This window comes from Pleurodeles waltl, chromosome 4_1 (genome assembly GCF_031143425.1).
Source record: "Pleurodeles waltl isolate 20211129_DDA chromosome 4_1, aPleWal1.hap1.20221129, whole genome shotgun sequence".
In the NCBI taxonomy this organism is placed as follows: Eukaryota; Metazoa; Chordata; class Amphibia; order Caudata; family Salamandridae; genus Pleurodeles; species Pleurodeles waltl.
Genome location: NC_090442.1, coordinates 785,811,806 through 785,827,529, shown reverse-complemented (window position 1 = coordinate 785,827,529; position 15,724 = coordinate 785,811,806). Strand labels below are relative to the sequence as shown.

Below are 15,724 nucleotides of genomic sequence, written 5' to 3'. Positions count from 1 at the left end.
ACAAAAAAGAGGAAAGTACAGAAAACAATGATCTGGTTCCCTACCAACAAATAAATGTAAACAGTGCATCTTATTTCAGTTATCCGAAGAAGAGTCAACAGGATGGTAGGGGGTGGCGGAGGAGGGGAACTAGTTGATCTACCGCGGGAAACTGACTGGATTTGAGGACAGTTGTCATCCCTTTTCCTTCTCTTCTTGTATTTCCTCAACTTTTTCTTGAGGACAAGGAGAATGGAGAGGAACAAGATGGCGAGGCTGAGTTTGACCCCAACCAGAATTAAGCCGACACTTGTCATGCGCTTGTGAGCTTTAAAGAGTTTTGCCTCACTTTCCCTAATGGCCTTAGCGTTCATAAGGTGGCACATGTCACAATCTTGAGTTGTGCTCTGGGCCAGGCACGAGAGGCAAACTTCACGAGGGGTGTTTAGTTGGGGGAGGAGGGTGGGGTCGGATGTGGAGTTGGAAACAAACATATGTCCTAGCAAGGAGCAGCAAGGCCTGAGCCCTTCTTGGGGAGAAACATGTTGAAATGTTGTATGAAAATACTCAGAGACATAAAGAAATCACGAATAGCACCACTGGATCTGTGTTGACAGGTGCAGAAAGGGGTAACTCATGTCGGTACGAGGTGGTGGAGTTATATAGCTTCCGTCATATCACACCTGCTTCTATCACCTACTGGGAGCCAGCATCACCGACCAGCAAAGGAAAGCTGTGTCAAAAAATCTCCAGCTCAAATAGTAAGGATTCAGCAGGTAGAAGCAGCTTTTAAAGATTAAAATTAAACATGTCAGAAGTTGCAAAGCCTGGCTCACTCGTGGAGAATCTGTCAGTCTCCTGTTAGCGCCAAGGGTAACTATCCAAGGAACTGGCCTAGACGAAGTTTCAGAATACCAATATGAAAAAAGCATAAGGTTCCTAGTTCCCCAAATAATCATAATCCACAACACTGCTGGATTCTCCCAGGTCGTATTGTATTTATTACCCCAGCACAATGTATTACTTGACTAGAGCCATTAATTCAAAACATTTTTATCTCTGTCAACTATTTAGCCAAAATTCTAGTTCTTCTGGACTACAACCAAAAGGCTGTCCTTATCAGCATTAAATATATCGCGGTCTAGTATACCAGCCTGACGGATCCATCTGCTAAAAGGATTGAATCCCATTTCCAATCTGATGTATTACATTGGAATTGTGCTCCTGAGGAACATTTCTTTGGCGGTGGTGAATTATTAATCCTTCTGTGATCACCAACCGGGTGCAACATATATCAGTTCGCTAATGATTATAGCATTCTATTTTCTAACCAATGCTAAGTTGAGCAAACCCCATATTTGAGACTAAAGCTGTTCATGATGTGAATTGTTATTTTACCTCACAATACCTTGGTTTTCCACAATGAAGACTTGACTAGCTTACCTAGAATGTAACTGTAAGGAAATGCCTCCTTGGCATGGTTACCCCCTAACCTTTTGCCTTTGTTGATGCTAGGTTTTGATTGAAAGTGTGCTGGGACCCTGCTAACCAGGCCCCAGGACCAGTGTTCTTCCCCTAAACTGTACCTTTGCTTCCACAATTGGCACAGCCCTTGCACTCAGATAAGTCCCTTGTAAGTGGTACCCCTAGTACCAAGGGCCCTGATGACAGGGAAGGTCTCTAAGGGCTGCAGCATTTCTTATGCCACCCTGGGCGCCCCATCGCTCAGCACATGCACACTGCCTCACAGCTTGTGTGTGCAGGTGGGGAGAAAAAGACTAAGTAGACATGGCACTTCCCACAGAGTGCCATGCCAAACTCACACTGCCTGTGGCATAGGTACGTCCCCCCTCTAGCAGGCCTTACAGCCGTAAGGCAGGGTGCACTATACCACAGGTGAGGGCATATGTGCATGAGCACTATGCCCCTACAGTGTCTAAGCAAAACCTTAGACATTGTAAGTGTAGGGTAGCCATAAGAGTATATGGTCTCGGAGTTTGTAAAACACGAACTCCACAGTTTCATAATGACTACACTGAAATCTGGGAAGTTTAGTATCAAACTTCTCAGCACAATAAATGCACACTGATGCCAGTGTGCAATTTATTGTAACATACACCCAGAGGGCATCTTAGAGATGCCCCTGAATACCTATCAGACTTCTTGTGTAGGCTGACCAGTTTCTGCCAGCCTGCCACACACCAGACATTTTGCTGGTAACATGGGGAAAGTGCCTTTGTCACTCTGTGGCCAGGAACAAAGCCTGTACTGGGTGGAGGTGCTTCTTACCTCCCCCCGCAGGAACTGTAACACCTGGCGGTGAGCCTCAAAGGCTCCCCCCTTTTGTTACAGCGCCCCGGGGCATCCCAGCTGGTGGAGGTGCCCGCTCCTCCGACCACTGCCCTCACTTTTAGCGGCAAGGCTGGAGGAGATAATGAGAAAAACAAGGAGGAGTCACCCCCCAGTCAGGACAGCCCCCAAGGTGTCCTGAGCTGAGGTGGTCCCCTGCCTTTAGACATCCTCCATCTTAGTTTTGGAGGATTCCCCCAATAGGATTAGGGATTGTGCCCCCCCTCCCCACCGGGAGGAGGTACAAAGAGGGTGTAGCCACCCTCAAGGACAGTAGCCATTGGCTCCTGCCCTCCCAGACCTAAACACACCCCTAAATTCAGTATTTAGTGGCACCCCAGAACCTAGGAAACTAGATTCCTGCAACCTGAAGAAACAAGAAGGACTGCTGACCTACAAGCCTGCAGAGAAGACGGACGACGACGACTGCTTTGGCCCCAGCCCTACCGGCCTGTCTCCAACTTCAAAAACCTGCAACCAGCGACGCATCCGAGAGGGACCAGCGACCTCTGAAGCCTCAGAGGACTGCCCTGGACTAAAGGACCAACAAACTCCAGTGAGCAGCGGCTCTGCTCAAAAACAGCAACTTCTTTGCAACAAAGAAGCAACTTCCAAAGACTTCACGATTCCTGCCGGAAGCGTGAAACTTCACACTCTGCACCCGATGCCCCCGGCTCGAGATCCAGAAAACAAACACCACAGGGAAGACTCCCCGGCGACTGCGAGCCCGTGAGTAGCCAGAGACGACCATCCGGAGCCCCCACAGCGACGCCTGCAGAGAGAATCCAGAGGCTCCCCCTGACCGCGAGAGCCTTTAACAAGGGACCCGATGCCTGGAACCAGCACTGCACCCGCAGCCCCCAGGAGCTGAAGGAACCAAACCTCAGCGCAGGAGTGACCCCCAGGCTACCCTCTGCCTAGCCCAGGTGGTGGCTGTCCCGAGAAGCCCCCCCCTGTGCCTGCCTGCACTGCTAGAATGACCCCCGGGTCCCTCCATTCTGCACACTGCACCCGGCCGGCCCTGTGCAGCTGAGGGTGTGTTTTGTGTGCCTACTTGTGCCCCCCCCCCCAGTGCTCTACAAACCCCCCCCTGGTCTTCCCCCGAGGACGCAGGTACTTACCTGCTGGCAGACTGGAACCGGAGCACCCCTGTTCTCCATAGGTGCCGATGTGTTTTGAGCACCTCTTTGACTTCTGCACCTGAACGGCCCTGAGCTGCTGGTGTGGTAATTTTGGGGTTGCCTTGAACCCCCATCGGTGGACTGCCTATGCCCAGAAACTGAGACTTGTAACTGTTTTACTTACCTCACAATCTAACCAATATTTACCTCCCCCAGGAACTGTTGATTCTTGCACTGTGTTCGCTTTGAAAATAGTTTATTGCCATTTTAACAAAGACTGTATATGATATTGCTTTTATTCAAAGTTCCTAAGTTACCTGTCTGAAGCACCTTGCATTTTATGTGTTTATTTCAAATCTTGAACCTGTGGTTCTTGAAATAAACTAAGAAAATATATTTTTCTATATAAAAACCTATTGGCCTGGAGTAAGTCTTTGAGTGTGTGTTCCTCATTTATTGCCTGTGTGTGTGTACAACACATGCTTAACACTACCCTCTGATAAGCCTGCTGCTTGACCACACTACCACAAAATAGAGTATTAGAATTATCGAATTTTGCCACTATCTTACCTCTAAGGGGAACCCTTAGACTGAGCACACTATCTCTTACTTTGTGATAGTATATACAGAGACAACTTCCTACAGTAACACTCCGTCACTTGCCCTAATTTTAAAATGTATATCTGGAATCTTCTATGAGAGGCCTCCTTTCCAACGACCATTTGCAGAATTGGTGTGATTGATTCTAAAACTGCTGATGGAAAGAGAGAACTGTAGATAAATAATGGTGGTGCTTAATGAGCCAGTGTAGTCAGTCTAAAACATGGAGGTCAACTGCTTTCTTCGTTGAACCTAGAAAGGTGAACAACAGCAGTACACAGACACAAATCAACCAAGGTTAGTGTAGCAAGTTGGCTCTGTATGCACTATTTCAAAGTAAGGAATAGTATGCACAGAGTCCAAGGGTTCCCCTTAGAGGTAAGATAGTGGTAAAAAGAGATAATACTAATGCGCTATTTTGTGGTAGTGTGGTCGAGCAGCAGGCTTATCAAAGGAGTAGTGTTAAGCATTTGTTGTACATACACAGGCAATAAATGAGGAACACACACTCAAAGACAATTCCAGGCCAATAGGTTTTTGTATAGAAAAATATATTTTCTTAGTTTATTTTAAGAACCACAGGTTCAAATTTTACATGTAATACTTTAAATGAAAGGTATTGCAGGTAGGTACTTTAGGAACTTTGAATAATCAAAATAGCATATACAGTCTTCACATAAATCACATATAGCTATTTTAAAAGTAGACAGTGCAATTTTCAACAGTTCCTGGGGGGAGTAAGAGTTGGTTAGTTTTTGCAGGTAAGTAAACCACCTACGGGGTTCAAGTTTGGGTCCAAGGTAGCCCACCGTTGGGGGTTCAGAGCAACCCCAAAGTTACCACACCAGCAGCTCAGGGCCGGTCAGGTGCAGAGTTCAAAGTGGTGCCCAAAACGCATAGGCTTCAATGGAGAAGGGGTGCCCCGGTTCCAGTCTGCCAGCAGGTAAGTACCCGCGTCTTCGGAGGGCAGACCAGGGGGGTTTTGTAGGGCACCGGGGGGGACACAAGTTAGCACAGGAAGTACACCCTCAGCAGCACAGGGGCGGCCGGGTGCAATGTGCAAACACACGTCGGGTTTCCAATGTAAATCAATGGGAGACCAAGGGGTCTCTTCAGCGATGCAGGCAGGCAAGGGGGGGGGGGGGGCTCTTCGGGGTAGCCACCACCTAGGCAAGGGAGAGGGCCTCCTGGGGGTCACTCCTGCACTGGAGTTCCGATCTTTCAGGTCCTGGGGGCTGCGGGTGCAGAGTCTTTTCCAGGCGTCGGGATCTGGGAGTCAGGCAGTCACGGTCAGGGGGAGCCTCGGGATTCCCTCTGCAGGCGTCGCTGTGGGGGGTCAGGGGGGGCAACTCTGGCTACTCACGGTCTCATAGTCGCCGGGGAGTCCTCCCTGAAGTGTTGTTTCTCCACAAGTCGAGCCGGGGGCGTCGGGTGCAGAGTAGCAAGTCTCACGCTTCCGGCGGGGAACGCAGTTGTCTTGAAGTTGCTTCTTTGGAATCAAAGTTGCAGTCTTGGGTGAACAGAGCCGCTGTCCTCGGGAGTTTCTTGGTCCTTCTAGAGCAGGGCAGTCCTCTGAGGATTCAGAGGTCGCTGGTCCTGGGGAAAGCATCGCTGGAGCAGTGTCTTTTCGAAGTGGGGAGACAGGCCGGTAGAGCTGGGGCCAAAGCAGTTGGTGTCTCCGTCTTTTCTGCAGGGTTTTTCAGCTTAGCAGTCCTCTTCTTCTTAGGTTGCAGGAATCGGAGTTCCTAGGTTCAGGGGAGCCCTTAAATACTAAATTTAAGGGAGTGTTTAGGTCTGGGGGGTTAGTAGCCAATGGCTACTAGCCCTGAGGGTGGATACACCCTCTTTGTGCCTCCTCCCAAGGGGAGGGGGTCAAATTCCTATCCCTATTGGGGGAATCCTCCATCTGCAAGATGGAGGATTTCTAAAAGTCAGAGTCACCTCAGCTCAGGACACCTTAGGGGCTGTCCTGACTGGCCAGTGGCTCCTCCTTGTTATTCTCATTATCTCCTCCGGCCTTGCCGCCAAAAGTGGGGCCGTGGCCGGAGGGGGCAGGCAACTCCACTAGCTGGAGTGCCCTGTGGTGCTGTAACAAAGGGGGTGAGCCTTTGAGGCTCACCGCCTGGTGTTACAGTTCCTGCAGGGGGAGGTGTGAAGCACCTCCACCCAGTACAGGCTTTGTTACTAGCCACAGAGTGACAAAGTGTAGGAAGTTGGCTCTGTATGTGCTATTTCAAAGTAAGGAATAGCATGCACAGAGTCCAAGGGTTCCCCTTAGAGGTAAAATAGTGGTAAAAATAGATAATACTAATGCTCTATTTTGTGGTAGTGTGGTCGAGCAGTAGGCTTATCCAAGGAGTAGTGTTAAGCATTTGTTGTACATACACATAGACAATACAATAAATGAGGTACACACACTCAGAGACAAATCCAGCCAATAGGTTTTTGTATAGAAAAATATCTTTTCTTAGTTTATTTTAAGAACCACAGGTTCAAATTCTACATGTAATATCTCATTCGAAAGGTATTGCAGGTAAGTACTTTAGGAACTTCAAATCATCAAAATTGCATGTATACTTTTCAAGTTATTCACAAATAGCTGTTTTAAAAGTGGACACTTAGTGCAATTTTCACAGTTCCTAGGGGAGGTAAGTATTTGTTAGGTTAACCAGGTAAGCAAGACACTTACAGGGCGTAGTTCTTGGTCCAAGGTAGCCCACCGTTGGGGGTTCAGAGCAACCCCAAAGTCACCACACCAGCAGCTCAGGGCCGGTCAGGTGCAGAGTCCAAAGTGGTGCCCAAAACACATAGGCTAGAATGGAGAGAAGGGGGTGCCCCGGTTCCGGTCTGCTTGCAGGTAAGTACCCGCGTCTTCGGAGGGCAGACCAGGGGGGTTTTGTAGGGCACCGGGGGGGACACAGGTCCACACAGAAATTTCACCCTCAGCGGCGCGGGGGCGGCCGGGTGCAGTGTAGAAACAAGCGTCGGGTTCGCAATGTTAGTCTATGAGAGATCTCGGGATCTCTTCAGCGCTGCAGGCAGGCAAGGGGGGGATTCCTCGGGGAAACCTCCACTTGGGCAAGGGAGAGGGACTCCTGGGGGTCACTTCTCCAGTGAAAGTCCGGTCCTTCAGGTCCTGGGGGCTGCGGGTGCAGGGTCTCTCCCAGGCGTCGGGACTTTAGGTTCAAAGAGTCGCGGTCAGGGGAAGCCTCGGGATTCCCTCTGCAGGCGGCGCTGTGGGGGCTCAGGGGGGACAGGTTTTGGTACTCACAGTATCAGAGTAGTCCTGGGGTCCCTCCTGAGGTGTTGGATCGCCACCAGCCGAGTCGGGGTCGCCGGGTGCAGTGTTGCAAGTCTCACGCTTCTTGCGGGGAGCTTGCAGGGATCTTTAAAGCTGCTGGAAACAAAGTTGCAGCTTTTCTTGGAGCAGGTCCGCTGTCCTCGGGAGTTTCTTGTCTTTTCGAAGCAGGGGCAGTCCTCAGAGGATGTCGAGGTCGCTGGTCCCTTTGGAAGGCGTCGCTGGAGCAGGATCTTTGGAAGGCAGGAGACAGGCCGGTGAGTTTCTGGAGCCAAGGCAGTTGTCGTCTTCTGGTCTTCCGCTGCAGGGGTTTTCAGCTGGGCAGTCCTTCTTCTTGTAGTTGCAGGAATCTGATTTTCTAGGGTTCAGGGTAGCCCTTAAATACTAAATTTAAGGGCGTGTTTAGGTCTGGGGGGTTAGTAGCCAATGGCTACTAGCCCTGAGGGTGGGTAGACCCTCTTTGTGCCTCCTCCCAAGGGGAGGGGGTCACAATCCTAACCCTATTGGGGGAATCCTCCATCTGCAAGATGGAGGATTTCTAAAAGTTAGAGTCACTTCAGCTCAGGACACCTTAGGGGCTGTCCTGATTGGCCAGTGACTCCTCCTTGTTTTTCTCATTATTTTCTCCGGCCTTGCCGCCAAAAGTGGGGCCTGGCCGGAGGGGGCGGGCAACTCCACTAGCTGGAGTGTCCTGCTGGGTTGGCACAAAGGAGGTGAGCCTTTGAGGCTCACCGCCAGGTGTGACAATTCCTGCCTGGGGGAGGTGTTAGCATCTCCACCCAGTGCAGGCTTTGTTACTGGCCTCAGAGTGACAAAGGCACTCTCCCCATGGGGCCAGCAACATGTCTCGGTTTGTGGCAGGCTGCTAAAACTAGTCAGCCTACACAGATAGTCGGTTAAGTTTCAGGGGGCACCTCTAAGGTGCCCTCTGTGGTGTATTTTACAATAAAATGTACACTGGCATCAGTGTGCATTTATTGTGCTGAGAAGTTTGATACCAAACTTCCCAGTTTTCAGTGTAGCCATTATGGTGCTGTGGAGTTCGTGTTTGACAGACTCCCAGACCATATACTCTTATGGCTACCCTGCACTTACAATGTCTAAGGTTTTGTTTAGACACTGTAGGGGTACCATGCTCATGCACTGGTACCCACACCTATGGTATAGTGCACCCTGCCTTAGGGCTGTAAGGCCTGCTAGAGGGGTGTCTTACCTATACTGCATAGGCAGTGAGAGGCTGGCATGGCACCCTGAGGGGAGTGCCATGTCGACTTACTCATTTTGTTCTCACCAGCACACACAGGCTTGTAAGCAGTGTGTCTGTGCTGAGTGAGGGGTCTCTAGGGTGGCATAATACATGCTACAGCCCTTAGAGACCTTCCCTGGCATCAGGGCCCTTGGTACCAGAGGTACCAGTTACAAGGGACTTATCTGGATGCCAGGGTGTGCCAATTGTGGAAACAATGGTACATTTTAGGTGAAAGAACACTGGTGCTGGGGCCTGGTTAGCAGGGTCCCAGCACACTTCTCAGTCAAGTCAGCATCAGTATCAGGCAAAAAGTGGGGGGTAACTGCAACAGGGAGCCATTTCTTTACACAAAGGCACTCTCCACATGTGGCCAGCAACATGTCTGGTGTGGCAGGCTGCTTGAACTAGTCAGCCTACACAGATAGTCGGTTTAGGTTTCAGGGGGCACCTCTAAGGTGCCCTCTGGGGTGTATGTTACCATAAAATGTACACTGGCATCAGTGTGCATTTATTGTGCTGAGAAGTTTGATACCAAACTTCCCAGTTTTCAGTGTAGCCATTATGGTGCTGTGGAGTTCGTGTTTGACAGACTCCCAGACCATATACTCTTATGGCTACCCTGCACTTACAATGTCTAAGGTTTTGCTTAGACACTGTAGGGGCACAGTGCTCATGCACTGGTGCCCTCACCTATGGTATAGTGCACCCTGCCTTAGGCCTGTAAGGCCTGCTAGAGGGGTGACTTATCTATACTGCATAGGCAGTGTGAGGTTGGCATGGCACCCTGAGGGGAGTGCCATGTCGACTTACTCGTTTTGTCCTCACCAGCACACACAAGCTGGCAAGCAGTGTGTCTGTGCTGTGTGAGGGTTCCCCAGGGTGGCATAAGATATGCTGCAGCCCTTAGAGACCTTCCCTGGCATCAGGGCCCTTGGTACCAGGGGTACCCGTTACAAGGGACTTACCTGGATGCCAGGGTGTGCCAATTGTGTAAACAAAAGTACAGGTTAGCGAAAGAACACTGGTGCTGGGGCCTGGTTAGCAGGCCTCAGCACACTTTCAAATCAAAACTTAGCATCAGCAAAGGCAAAAAATCAGGGGGTAACCATGCCAAGGAGGCATTTCCTTACAGTTAGTCCATGTTTCCTCCGTCTGTTCAAACTGAAAAAAAAAATAAAAAAAAAAAAATAAAGTGCAGGTAACCGCACCTCTCAATCGCAGGTCTAGAGGTCGAACAGTTTTTTTTTTTTTTCACTTGTTTACTTATTAAGTGTAGTAATTATGAGGGTACTTACCTGCTGGCAGACTGGAACCGGAGCACCCCTGTTTTCCATAGGTGCCTATGTGTTTTAGGCACCTCTTTGACTTCTGCACCTAACCGGCCCTGAGCTGCTGGTGTGGTAATTTTGGGGTTGCCTTGAACCCCCAACGGTGGGCTGCTTATGCCCAGGAACTGAGACTTGTAAGTGTTTTACTTACCTCATAATCTAACCAATACTTACCTCCCCCAGGAACTGTTGATTCTTGCACTGAGTTCGCTTTGAAAATAGCTATAGAGGTCGAACATTTTTTTAAATTTTTTTTTTACTTGTTTACTTATTAAGTGTAGTAATTATGAGGTGTGTGGCCAATCCGTACTTCTAGTTACTGTTTATCTGCTGTTGCATACATTACTCCTCATGGTGTACGCCTTATGCTCTGTACCAACCTGCATATGTCCACGCAACATGACCATAGCATCCTGTTCATAGACGTCACACTCCTTTCTTGGAATATGCACATCTCAATTATCGTGGCAAGAGTAAGCAAGTACTCAACTTTTTCACCAGACAAAGTCAAGGTAGCATTTCTACAAGAGACCCACCTTTCCCGGGGTAAATCCCACTTCTTTACATCCATGTGGGGACCCCACTACTACTTCTCCTGTTACACTGCTTATTCTCGAGGGGTCAGCATCCTTATACACAAGAGCCTTCCCTTTCACTTATTGTTGACTCTCACAGACGACGGCAAATATGTTCTGATAACAGGGATCTTGGCAGGCCACTGGGCCCTCTTGTCCAGTATATACGCTCCCAATGTTGACAGCCATGATTTTATTTTGTACTCTCGTGGCCCACTTTGGCAGCATGGACAGTGACCACATCATACTTTGGGGGGACTTTAACCTTCTTCTAGACCTCCATTTGGATTCCAATTCCACCGCTCCGGCAAACAAACCCAAATCGGTGCAAATAGCCCACAAAATCTGCAAATCTTTTCGCTTCAAGACCCATGAAGTCCATTTTATTCCAGTACCCCTGCTTACACACACACACACACACACACACACACACATATATATACACACCCTGCTGAACACCCCCCCCCCCGAGGCTCCTCACATATTCCCGAGCATCTAGCACCAGATGTCGCACATGTCACAGATAGCGAGAACATAATGGCCCCTCTTTTAAAATGCCACTCAAATTTATACACCATCAGGTTCTCGAGTAACACTGCTTCACTGTCCTCTTATCTTGAGTAAGTAGCCATGGGATGGAACACTAGGACCCATCAGCAATTCCTGGCAGAACCCATCTACTACAATTAAATCACCCAGTCCATTGACTCACTGGATGACTCCAAGACCCCTGGCTTTAGACGGTTTCTTAATATCCCCATTCTACTCACCAACACATTCTCTGCCATGCTACATGGCCTTCTCCTAAAACTATTCTGGGCAGGTGGACGTCACGGGGAGGGCTGGGATGCACTGATGCAACCTCACGAACGTGGGGCGTTCGGGGTGCCTCACATGCAACTCTACTATCTGGTAGCCCAATGCCAGTACGCCAATCACTGGTTCCATCCGGATGCCTCACATGAAACCTGAAATTGATCCAGCATTCCCCACCCCACTTGCATCTATCTTTCCTACTGGACATCCCTAGATCCTTTAGCCAGGCCTGGAAAAAACTACTCCGACTGCTGGGGAGTCCCTTTTTGTATTCACGAAAGTTGCCACTCTCTCCCAGCCCTTAGCTGCCCATAACTAACAAACTGATAGTTCATCGTACCCTTCAAAAACACTCTTTCCACACCTTGAAAAATATAGTCCCTTAAGGTCATATAGTGGACATAAGGGATAAGACCTGTTTTCCCGCAATCACCCAGATGGATTGCTTCATAATGCACGTATCCTAAGTGCAACTCGTGCTACTTTACCAGCTTACCCATTAGCACTACTTGAGTTCCTCCTACTGACTTTACTCATCACTGATGAGAACGGGCGCAGACTAGCATCCAAGCTTTACCATATGTGCATTGCCCCCCCTGTAACGTTAAACTTCGACAGGCTTAGGAACTGGACTTGGGCCATACACTCAGTGATAAAGTGTGGGCAGCCTACTGTACACAGGCAAGTCTTATGTCTCTTAACTACAGCCACAAACCTTTGCACTTTAATTCCTTTGCAGGATGTATGTCATGTCTAGCTTCCTCTCATGCCTAGATCCATCCAGATCCCCTACTTGCCCTCGTCGTTCCACTCCCATTGCCTACTTTGCCCATCTATCCTGGACAGGTCTGTCGATTGCAGCTTATTGGCAATCCATTTATGATCTACTGCCCCAAATGATAGAGATACCTATCACTCCCAACCCCCTCAAAGCACTACTTGGCTATGTGCAGGATATTCCCAAACTAGTACTCTGGTTCACTGCTACTGCCTTCTTGTTGGCAAAGCAGGAAGTTGTCCTTCATTGGACCTCTCAACATCCCCTGACTGCCAAAGCATGACCTGAAAACTTGGCCTGTTGTGACACCACAAGAGAATTATATGCCACGCTTCAACCCCCTGCTTCCCATCCCAAAAACATTTGGCATCTGCTTCCTAATTACCTACTCCTTAAGGCCCACCCAGATTCCCCACTCATTTCTCCCCCCAATACACATGCTCCTGTCTCTAACAGCCATACTTGTTACATGCTACATTACCAACCCACATACGTAAAAACTGAAACTTACTTCATGTTGCACTCTACTTAGCAGCAGTCCTACATTATAACTGTATTTGTATTTTGATTGCTATACAAAAACTCAAAGCTTTAAAAAAAATGCAGTCAATTATTTTAAACTTTCGTTTTTTAGGCTTCAGTTTATTGTGATACAAATCCCATGTTTGCCCATCTTACCAGCAGTGTCACATCACTTTGAAAAATGTATCTGGTCATTTCAGGATGCTCTTCATTTCTAGTCTATGCTCAGTCCTCCTCACAAGTATCACCACCTTCATTGGCAGCTAAACTAAATGCTTTCTTGAAATATGTCTGATCACTTAGCTATTTCTTCTGCTGGCTGCAAAACACAACTCCCTCGTTCTTCACAGATGCTCAGGTTACCTCATAAATCGGTCCATATTCTCTACCCTAGAGGCACTAGTGCTTTCCTTTTCCAAAACCTATATGTTATGGGAGACCAAGATATCCAAGTGCGTAGATACGCAGTAAGTCACTGTTGGGTGCTTATCCTCAATGATCTCCTGACCAAACACTGAAGTGCTAACACTTGCTCTATAATTAACTACTGATCACTCACCGTTTCCTGAAACACATTCTGTGGTTCTTCTATGCACTCCATATGTCCTTCAGAAACATGGGCAGCTGAGTCATCAGAAGCGGCAGACCGCTGGAATACAAAAAAACTACAAAATCAGTGCCATAATACTTTTAAGCACTTCTTCTGAAGTGACTCATCTTGTTTAGGAGTTCCTAGCCACATCCAACGCTTTTATAGCCAGCATTTTTTGATCATGCTTTTTCTCAGCTTAGCATGTTAATGGACAACTGAACAGAGACATAATATAATGAGTGATAAGATCAGCCAGCCCCTCTACCACAGTTTTGTCTACTTTAAAAATACATATGCTTTCTAGTGTCATGCAATACCCATGTTACTAATGGGAAGGCAGGAAAACGTTTAAAGAACAACTACTTGCAGCCTGTCTATATAGTCCAAATAATGTGTCTAAAAATGTGAAGTTTTTATCTAAAAGCATGAAACTTGCAGACTTTGTTTTTATACCCAGATTGTAAAATTAGGCATTGTTGCCACTAGCATCAAATGCCACAAGCCACGATACTGGAAAATAGCACTTGTAATAGAGTTTTTCACTCATAACTCCAGAATGGATCAACATATTTCACTGTTACCCCACTGCAGGTTATTAAATTTACACAAAGGAGTAGAGATATGATTGTGGGGATAGATGATTCATTTTGTAAGCATTTATTACAGCAGTTGCAATACCTAAGTGGTAATAATGTTTGTTCTGTTACAGGTTTGACAGGATTTCAGGTTCAACAACAGTGGCATTACTGGGAACATTATATGCATAAAGTGTTTGTTAAAAGGAAACTGTCTCTATGGGATGAAACTATGAACAGAAGTTGTACGTTAATGAAAGGTAATAGTGTGTCCGACCCACAACGTAGGTCAGCTATTGATTGGGGAAAAATGTATTTGTAAAAACTGACGATCTAACAGGTCCTGTGGGGGATGCTCCTAAGAAAGTGGCCATGGGTGCAGGATAAAGAAACCTATAGAGCAATATCTTCAAAATCTTGAAGATTTAAGTTGCTTACCTAAACAAATATAGACTCTGTACCATTTGAGTGATGGGAATGTAGGTAAGATAACCCTCCTCCAATGTAAAGCTAATTTTGTACTGAAAAATCAATTTGTGCTACAATCAGAAAGAAGCGGGCCATGGTACAGACCACTGGAGCAAGGCAGGTGAGCAAAAAGATTTGAGTCTAAAAATACACTTGCATTGAAAAGTGAATGTGATAATCATTATACAAGTTGATTTAAGAGGAGAAAAGATGCTTCCAAGTAATGAAATGTCAGAACAAAAATGTTTCTTCTATGATAATAAAGACCACAAGATGCAGAAAACAAAATGCCCCTTGCAACAACCTTTAAATTGGACACCCATATAGGGCAGTATGCATTGATTTTTTAGAAGTAGAGCTAAATGCCAAGCAACACAAGGGAGACATGACTGCTTAGGATCAAGTGAACCATAAAGGGCGCATGAAAAGCTTTAATTCTAGGAAAAACAAAGATGATAGGGACGGTTTACAGGGCTCGATATTCAGGAGTAAATATGCAGAGCTTTTAGCTTTCATATAATCCACTCTTCAATGTGAAGAAAACAATCCAGTTTTTAAGCATTATGAGCTTAAGCAGCTATACTGTAGAAGAATTAAGCAGCTTAGAGTACATGTTTTCAGTGTTCATTCCACAAGACTAAAACAAAATGGTAGTCTATTCCTCCAAACTTCTGGCACTTAAAAAGACCAAGGAAAGGGGGGGTAGGGGAGGGGGGGGGGGGGGGATAATGTGCAGGAACAAACAAGATGGCCGCTCCATACCGTCGCTCCCAAGCCGCTGAGGAGACCTTTCCCCGGAGGAGCAGATTTTTGACAGCTGGCTATTTCTACTTGCCTGGAAATGGTGTGTGAGCTAGTAGGGAGCAGGATGGTGATTTAAAAAAAATATATTTTTAACCCTGGTATTTCACAGAGTTTAACTCTTTCTACCTGCTGCTCCCACTCTCACAGTATTATGGATGCCACTTTGAGCATTTTTCTCCTTACTTACTTTGTTTTTCTCTACACTTTAAATACTAGTATCCTAACCAAATGGGGAATCCTATAATTATCTGACATTCTCTGTTGCGTCTGATGTTATTTTAAACAATTTATTCTGAGCATTCTGATCTAATTTGGAGTACTTGTCCCTTGAGGTGACCTCAATCGGCTGCATGGATAGGCATATATTCATCTTTTTTTGTTCTGGAGAACAGGAGCATTAACTGTACTACTGTATTAAATATTCAGAGTATTGTCAAAATGCAAGTTCAACATACTTCAAAAGTCTCTATACCCTCTGTTTCCAATACTTATGGTCGTAAGGACTCCAGGGGCAATTAAAGAGTTAAAAAAGACCCATCCTCCCCTACTAAGTCTGAATTACCCCTTACATTGGAAGATATTATGGATGAACTAAAGTTAATGAAGTATTTTGTTATGGAGATGAATTTAGCATTACAACGAATTGAAGAGAAGAGGTCACTTCTGGACT

General features: G+C 47.0%; 1 protein-coding gene across 2 annotated transcripts in view; it reads right to left on the bottom strand.

The window, feature by feature from the left end:
* LOC138288176 (zinc finger protein 546-like) overlaps positions 1-15,724 on the bottom strand; it is a 689,754-nt gene that overhangs the window by 477,807 nt on the left and 196,223 nt on the right. For both annotated transcript variants that reach the window (XM_069229499.1, XM_069229500.1), the window contains exon 13: positions 13,175-13,264. In XM_069229499.1, coding sequence (XP_069085600.1) covers positions 13,175-13,264 — 90 coding nt within the window. The remainder of the gene's footprint in view (positions 1-13,174; positions 13,265-15,724) is intronic.